At 48.1% G+C, this 8,553-nt stretch overlaps 3 protein-coding genes across 3 annotated transcripts; 1 reads left to right on the forward strand and 2 right to left on the reverse strand.

Moving 5' to 3' along the window:
* Positions 1-204: 204 nt before the first annotated feature.
* On the forward strand, positions 205-3,223 carry TRIVIDRAFT_31747 (uncharacterized protein; the record flags this gene model as incomplete). Its single annotated transcript, XM_014104018.1, has 3 exons — positions 205-518; positions 573-1,390; positions 1,461-3,223. The coding sequence occupies 3 exons, from the start codon at positions 205-207 to the stop codon at positions 3,221-3,223; spliced, it is 2,895 nt and encodes a 964-aa protein (XP_013959493.1).
* A 603-nt stretch (positions 3,224-3,826) lies between these two features.
* Positions 3,827-5,859, reverse strand: TRIVIDRAFT_219059 (uncharacterized protein; the record flags this gene model as incomplete). Its single annotated transcript, XM_014104019.1, has 7 exons — positions 3,827-4,047; positions 4,115-4,163; positions 4,228-4,248; positions 4,301-4,345; positions 4,400-4,493; positions 5,621-5,721; positions 5,782-5,859. The coding sequence occupies 7 exons, from the start codon at positions 5,857-5,859 to the stop codon at positions 3,827-3,829; spliced, it is 609 nt and encodes a 202-aa protein (XP_013959494.1).
* A 1,120-nt stretch (positions 5,860-6,979) lies between these two features.
* TRIVIDRAFT_219060 (uncharacterized protein) lies at positions 6,980-8,280 on the reverse strand (the record flags this gene model as incomplete). Its single annotated transcript, XM_014104020.1, has 7 exons — positions 6,980-7,071; positions 7,153-7,306; positions 7,362-7,391; positions 7,463-7,514; positions 7,632-7,691; positions 7,760-7,869; positions 7,963-8,280. The coding sequence occupies 7 exons, from the start codon at positions 8,278-8,280 to the stop codon at positions 6,980-6,982; spliced, it is 816 nt and encodes a 271-aa protein (XP_013959495.1).
* Between the last annotated feature and the right edge of the window lie 273 nt (positions 8,281-8,553).

The raw sequence follows: 8,553 nt of genomic DNA on the forward strand, positions 1-8,553 counted from the left end.
CGCGGATGGCTGAAAATATTATGCCGCCGAGGTTCTGCCGCCACTTGCATATCTTATCGCTGATAGTGGAAAAAGTTCATGGCGGCGCCAAAATTTCTGCGGCGCATTGATCTTAGCACTTTATACCAGTAACTGGGAGCTGCTGCCTCGATGCCATTCCTCCCCAATTTCATCACGGCGCCATTCTCCGGGATCTCTGCCAAAATGGCGGGTAGCAAGCTCTCTAAGCCCCAGGATGAATCAACCAAAAAGAGAAAGAGAGACTTGAACGAGACCGGTACGCGATCAAAGAGATCAAGGCCGCAGCAAGGCGACAAGGACGAGCAGGCAGAATCTCCAGCTGACGGAGACTACGAATCTGAAGATGATATTCAAAATGGAGCGTTGTTGAAGTCAAAAGGTGACGGTGGCGAGGATCTTGTCAGCCGTTCTTTTGATGGGGAGACTGGTTGGAGAATCTCCAAGCCGATGGGTGGCAGAATGCTCGACATTGATCCCATCCTAACTCAAGATGACCAGTAAGAGCCCAATTCATTTTCTCTTAGAAGAGGAACCATTCTCATATCATTTAGATACCTAATCTTGACATACAACACCTCCGTTCAAGTATACACAGCCAGCGACTCTCTACTCTTGAGACGAATTCCGATAGGCGCCGCCGATGCCTCTTCGTCAAAGGGCACTGCTCCTGCAAACATTGTTGCGACCAAACTGTCCATCCAGAACCCTGAATATCTCTGGGTTGCTTGCTCAGATGGCCGCATTTACTATGTGAATTGGACGGAGACCACGGAGACACACCAGAGCTTCCAGACGGTGACGGGTACAGCTCAAGCAATCACGGTGACCTCGACCGAGGTTTCGGGCGCAAAGGCCGATGTTGTCGTGGTGGCGGAATCGGCCAAGTCAAATCGGATGGAGTTGACGGCATATGGCGGTGATATTCTCTCATCTCCGCTGTCAAAGAATATCTTGAGCATCAAGAAGCCAGGCAATGGCCTACACTTGATTGAGTCTAGCCAAGATGGTCTTGTCTTGGTTGGTGCTCTGAATGACTCTCTATTCCTTGGTGTAGCTTCACACAAGCAGCCTGCCGGTTTTGAGCAGCTGCAATACGACTTCTTTTCATTCGACGTGCCCGATATTATCACCACTCTCGATTTCAGGGTCTATCCAGCTTCTGCCCTTAGCGGGTCTAAAGGTCGACGCGACTCTGATAACGTAGTTGACGTTATTGTTGGTGGCGCACGAGGAGCAATCTATCTCTACCATGATGCCCTCTCACGAAGCCAGTCACTTGGAAAGTCCAACTCCTCTAAAGAGGGCATTCAAGCCCAGAAGTTCCACTGGCATCGAAAGGCAGTCCATGCCGTCAAATGGTCTCGAGACGGTAGGCTTCATTTATTGATCTTCTTCTTTCTTTGCTACCCCTTGAACCTCTTGCTAACTCTCTCTATTAGGTAACTACATGATCTCAGGAGGCTCCGAGAATGTCCTTGTGCTGTGGCAGATGGATACGGCCAAAAAGGAGTTCCTTCCACACTTGTCAGGCAGTGTAGAAAACATTGTTGTTTCTGCTAGTGGATCATCTTATGTTGTGCACCTTGACGATAACTCAACGATGGTCTTATCCACTGCTGAACTGAAACCGACCGCATACGTTTCTGGTATTCAATCCGCCGCCGTCGAAGCTTCAACACCCAAAGACTTGCTAGTACAGCGTGTTTGGTCAGTGGCAGATAAAGTACGACGCCCCATACCTGCTGCCATCAAGGCAACTGAGCCCTCTAAGTTTCACGTCTGTGTCGGAAACGGCCGCCAGGCAACAATGACGGGAGATTTCTCAGCGCCCCTCTTGCAGTCCTTTGATCTTGAAACCTTTACGAGCGTCTCCAAGCAGGCGTTGGCTCGGACGCAGCCTACAGATGTCAACCTGACCAACAAGGGCTACGCCATTGAGGAGCCAGTCGTCACTCACATTGCCTTTTCTGCAGATGGAAAGTGGCTGGCTAGCGTTGATGACTGGATTCCTTCAAGTAGAGATGTCGGGACCGTTAGTGGCGACGTTGGCGACCAGTTCCTCAAAGAGAGACACGAATCATACCTCAAGTTTTGGCAAGTCAACAGCGAGGACAACTCAATTGCTCTTGTATCTAGAATTAATGCCCCGCACACATCGAGCTATCCCGAGACAGTCCTTGATCTTGCATCAAACAATGCTTCAACTTGCTTTGCCACTATTGCCGGAGACGGCATCGTTCGTCTTTGGCGTCCAAAGGCTCGCCAGCAAGAAGGCTCACGGAAAACAGACACCAACGTGGATTTCACCTGGGTTTGTTCCCGGATAATTCCCATTGGTGATGGACTTGGCCGAGATGCCATCGCAGACATCCCCAATGATGCATCTGTTCCCGCAAAGTCCCAAGCCCGCATCGCATTTTCGGAAGATGGTTCTACTCTGTTTGCAGCATATGGTGCTGTTGATGTGGGAGCCGTCTACGTTATCAACGCCGCCTCTGGTGAAGTTGTCAAGATTCTGGAGGGTCTCTGGAAGGGACAGCTGCACTCATTGCGAGTCCTGTCTCAGTATCTGATTGTGCTTTCCGAGGAGCTGCATGTCTATGATGTTGTGAGCGACGATTTGCGGTACGGAATTGTAGTGCCTAAGGTTTCCGGGGCCGACGAGCTGCTGCAACTTGCTGTCGACTCGGTATCTGGCTATTTCGCCGTCACCCTTCCTCTCGGAAATTCTTCTAGCATCGGAGTCTTCCACCCCAGCGAACCTGAGCCGCTCATCGTTCGCAACACACCCCATCGAATCGTGAGCCTCATTTCAGTACCCGGCACCAGTGGCTTTGTCGCGCTTGATGATGTCGCCCAGATCTGGACCATCACCGAGGGTTCCAATGCCTCAACTATCCTGGCTGCTCAGCCCCTTCAAGATTTGCGACTCGATAATGCTTCTCAAGAGGCTGAACATAACAAATTAGCAATCATCCTCAACGCAGATGCTGAGAGCGATGATGAGATGGAGGAGGCCCAGAACGCGGACGAGGATGTGGAGATGGAGGACGATGATGTCCAGACCAACATTATACCCCAACAATACCTAGCAGACATTTTCGATGCTGCCCCTGCCTTTGCCGGAGCTTCTATCGAAGACATGTTCTACAAGGTCACTGGCCTCCTTGCGACCAAACCACTGTCGGCTACTTCTGTGTAAAAATAAAGAGGAAAAATGAGTAGTATGTGCTATTCGGCGCTGTTGGCAGATCAGATACAGGAATAAGTCTGATTACATGTACATATTGTCCAAGATGAGTGATGGTTAATAGGTAGTCTTGGGAATCTAATATCGATTCAAATTGCATTATCAAGTACCCATCTGAAAATTAAACTATAGAGTGGCAATCTACCTATAGAATGAAGAGACAGAGAGGTGACAAGCCTTACCTATCTGGATGAAGAGGGGGGATGCCGGTGCCATTCTCGCCAACTTTCTGTGGGATGAATTCCTCCATGCAACTAAAGATGGAGAAGGGATATCTGTCGGAAAAAGTTAATGTCATCTTGATACCCGATTGTTCTTTTGGATTCAAGATCACTTCTTTTTCTCCTCTCTCCTTGTTTTTGAGTGTCGTATCAAAACTGACACCGAAACAACACATTTTTCTGTCCTGCGACAAATTCCTCTGCTCTACTACTCCCTAAGACAGATGGACTATAGAAGATGTCATCGAAAAGCAACGAATAATGACACCAGAAATCGACTCAGCACTTTATTCTTTCTCAAGTAGTCTCATATAAATTGGGGAAAAAAAAATAATTACTTGGGGGCTGCGCCACCCTTTTCTTGGCCTTCTTCTTCTTGCTCTTCCTCCTCCTCCTCTCTCTCCTCTCTTTTCTCTGCTTCTTCCTCTTCCTCTTGCTGCTGCTGCTGCTCGGGCACCAGGCCCAACGCCAAAACCCCTCGCCTTTGCTTTCGAGATAATCGGCCACCGGGGCCTCGGCCCACCAGGCTTGGGAGTTTGATGACTCCCCCACGCGCTGTATATAGTTAGCCATGTGATAGATACGATATGCGATACATCTAAGATGTACGTAGAGAACTTACTGCGGCCGCCGCCCTCCCTCTTCTTCTCCTTCTCCTCTTCCTCCTTCTTCTTGGCTAATACAATGCTGTCAGCCTTAAGATCGATCGTTGTATATAGTGTGAGAGAGCCTTACAGTCACGCTTAGAACGGCGTCCTACGTCCCATAGTTAGTACTGATATCACATCCATGGAGAAGAGAAACTTACGGCCGCCACCCCCTCCCCCCCGACAACCACCACGACGCCCTCGGCCTATGATCATGTCAGTTCATAGACCAACTAGACAGTAGTATGGATGGGCAATACCACCGCGTCCGGGGCCATCACCGCCCCCAGGAGCAGCTGCTGCTCCACCCCTAAAAAGGCGGAGGGCTCCGTCGAGAAATTCGTCGATTCGAGCCTATATATACACATATATGTTAGCATGTTGTACTACACTCTTCCATGAGGACATAGGGGCATTTTTCGAAGATCTAATTTTTGAGCAGCCATCAACATACCATCTTGTTTGAAGTGAAAAAAAAAAAACAAAAAAACAGCAGTAGAATTCTTGCCCAAGTTGACTGGTTAGGTATTTCTTTCGACTAACAATTGTAAGTAAACTTACGAAGAATAAAAAAAAATTTTTAAAAAAAAATCAACAAAACCCAGGCAGAATGGTTCTTTCTACACAAGTTAGCTGATTCGCCCCCCCCGCCCCCCCCCCCCCCCCCCCCAATGGCGAACAATTATAGATGAACGTACCAGAACAGAAAGAGAAAAAAATCGAAAAAAAAAGAAGAAGAACTATGTTTCATCTGTCAGTAGCTAACCATTTACTCTCGAACATCTCACGTACGATGCTGGTGCTGGTGCTGGTGCTGTTGGTGCTGCTGCTGTTGATGTTGATGTTGAATGCAAGAATTTCCAAGAGGGCGGCTACCTGAAAGATTCTTTCTGGGCTGCGTGCACGCTTCACTTTGGCTTCACTTTGGCAGTCGGGAAAACTTCGTCCGGCAGTGCTCAGTTCGTATTACTTTATATTATCGACAGATACTGATCGACCTGCATTGTTTCTCTGCCTGATTTCTTCTTTGACACTGGAAGTATATACACAAAACAAGTAGTGCCTCCAATTTTGAAACAGTTTACGAGATCACTGCAGTTTTTGCATCACATAGTAAACTTGGGTAGCGAATTCTCTGGACTCTGATTTGTCTGCGAGGCTTGTAATTAGTAGTGTTTTGTATCAGCCGCCAAATATTCCCTTCTCATACCAGCTGGCAAAACTTGGCCATTATAAAATACACTTTATTAAAAGGAAATACAAGTCTGCAAGTTGGATCGAACGATTGACATCGTGGTGGCTCTAGAGGCGAGAAGACGGCAAGAGTGTCTCTTACGACGTATGGACATCAATAGACGTGGATAATCTCAAGTTACAAGCAATTACATGGCATTTAATGCACTCTATAACAACAAAGGGCCGACAGCGAGATGTATGAAGTATACAGCAGGCTGGAGGGACATTGATACAATCGATCTCACGGGAGAATGAGACTGATGATATCAAGTCTGATGCCCGCCAAGGCGTTTGTGGGGACAAGCATAGCTCTGCATCGATCAGGGTTGTCCAATTTGATCGAGGCCTTCCGCATCGTTCGAGATCAGCCAAATCAATTAAAGTAACCTTGAAAAAACGAGGCTACCTGGATAGATCGCGGGCAGTTAATTTGGTCAATGTCATCCCGGTCAGTCGAGGTCATCGCTATCTGCCTTAGATCCATGATGTTTCTTTCGGATTCAGAGTGGCTAATTTCGACTTCCTCGTAGACTATCATGGGGTTTTACTACAATCACCTACGCCAAGCTCCAGCGTGAGGATCCCAAGCCCGTTCTCAAACAGGAGGAAAAAACCCACTTCCCCAGCCGTTTTAACGCAAATGTCACAATGGAGACACTGAATGTAAAGCGGTGCAGACATTATAGTTCGTTAACCCATGCGGCCGTGAACTTTGTTTGCATTTATGCAGTGCATTTTCCCTGACTGCACTGGCAATATATATTCAGAAGCATAAAGGGGGATAAAAAGCCTCATTTGTAAAGCCTGATTGTCCCTTCACCTCAGCAACACTAGTGTAAAAGGCAAAAGTCATGTCCTGCAATATCCCCCCCAAGTCTCCATCGTACCTAGTTACGCTCACCATGGCAGTCGCGACAACAGAAAGAAAAAGAAAAGAAAAGGGGTGGGACTGAATATCCAGCATCCCGTGTCTCCAATTTCGAGATATCTACCTACCTAGTGGGTAGTGATGAAAGCAGATGCTGGAGGAATACTAGGTAGTAAAAAAGTAACAGATACTAGAAGAAAGTGGCGATACTAGAAGAAATTAAAGATAGTAGCAGAAAATAACGATAGTAGCAGAAAGTAGCTATAATAGCAGATACCAAGGAACTGAGCCATTAAATAAAAGGAACTTCTTTTGCGTTTTGTAATGACACTTGACTTCGCTGAGGTATTGTACAGAAACCCCCCGGCCCCCTAGACCCATTCTCAACGAAAAGAACCTCCCCAGAGCCTTTTTCAACGAAAAAAAAAAAAGAAAAGTAAACCCCCCAGGGCCCTTTTTTCTTGGTCAAATGGCGGCAAAGGGACGCCCCGGAAGGCACACCGCGATCAGGCACCGAGGCCGGCGCTTCTGGTGGCGCTTCCACCACAACCTCTCCCTCTCCCTCTTCCTCCTCCTCCCTCGCCTCCCTCATTTCCTCGTCAGAGTTCTACTTCTACTCCATCAGTAGTCAGTACCGATGCTGATATCACGTCTATGAAAAGGAGAAACCTAAGACCGCCACCCCCATCACGACATCCTTCTTCTTCTTCTTCTTCTTCTTCTTCTTCTTCTCTTTCTAAGCCTGAGCCTCCGTGAGGAGACCCAAGGCCACCATCCCCAGGGCCTGTTTCTGGGACAAAGTCCCGTCGGCGCCGCGGCCCTCGAGGCCTGGGAGTTTCACAACTCCCCGTATGTATATAGTTAGCCATGAGACAGACAATATATTCAGAAGGCATCACTTATTGCAACCAGTGGCCGACTTTTCCTTTTCCTTCTCTTTCTCCTTTTCCTTCTCTTTCTCCTCCTTCTTCTCCTTCTTGGCTATTTGATTACTGTCAGCTTCGCGATCGATCGTTTGTACGAACGATGTGAGAGAGACTTGTAAACTCTGGTTCCACGGGCCCTGTTGCATGTCAGAACGGAAGTTGATATTAAGTCTGTGAAGAAGAGAAACTTACGGCCGCCACCATCTCATTCACCTCCTCGCCCTATGGTCATGTTAATCTATCGATTTATATTCATGAGTACGAAGGCATTCATGAGCAAAGCAGCGACATACCATCACGGCCATCACCGCCGCCGCTGCCGCCGCCCCCCAAAACACAACAAAGCTGCGTCGAGGAATTTATCAATTCCAGCCGACTATATCAAATACGTCAGCCTATTGTACTATGCACTACTACGAGATAAAAATGCTTCTATGAGAAGTTGAGGAATTGTCAACGTACCATGATTCGTGAAACTGATTCGACAAATGATTGCCGTAAGCCGAAGACTGTGATGGGTGCCTTGTTCCAATAGTCAGCACTTGAATAAACTGTCGGTGGTCATAACAGACGCGCCGGCACTGCAATACCCTTCTTGAACATTGTCCAAGGGGTTGAAAGAGGCAGCTATCTGCATAGATGTGCCAACGCTCTTCGATGCCAATGCAGCAGCTTTATCAGCCGCGCCAACATCATTGTACTTTTGGATGCCAATGCAGCAGCCTTGTGTAAGGCCGCGCCGACATTAGTGTACTTGAATGCCAATGCAGCAGCCTTTTCAGGCCGCGCCGACGTTCGTGGATGCCAATGCAGCAACCTTTTCAGGTGCGCCAACATCATTGTACTTGAGTGCCAATGTAGCGGCCTTGTCAGGCGTGCCGGCATCTTTGCAATCGAATATTGCTACAGTCTGAAGAGACATGCAAATATTCGTGGTTGATGGGGCAGCAGCCTTGTCAGGCGCGCACACTTCATCTTTGCAATTGAATATCGCTGCAGTCTCAATAGACGCGCAGACATTCGTGGTCGATGAGGCTGCAGCCTTGTCAGGCGCGCCAGCATCTTTGTAATTGAATATCGCTGCAGTCTCAATAGACGCGCGGACATTCATGGATGTCAGTACAGCAGCCTTTTCAGGCCGCCCCAACATCAGTGTCCTTCAACGAGGCAGCAGTCGTACAAGACGACAAGCCAGCGTCGATGGGCTACTTTGGGCCATGGCCTAAAGAGCTGTTGAAAGAGGCAACAGTCACATGGACGTGCCAACTCTGGAAAGGGCGAGGTATCGACTCCCTTCCAGAGAGTGTACAATCTAGTAGAAGTACTAGAGGTGGGGAGTGAGGTAGGTGAAGGAATGTCAACCTACCAGTTTTCTTGGTTCCTG

Source organism: Trichoderma virens, assembly GCF_000170995.1.
Source record: "Trichoderma virens Gv29-8 chromosome Unknown TRIVIscaffold_3, whole genome shotgun sequence".
Classification (NCBI taxonomy): Eukaryota; Fungi; Ascomycota; class Sordariomycetes; order Hypocreales; family Hypocreaceae; genus Trichoderma; species Trichoderma virens.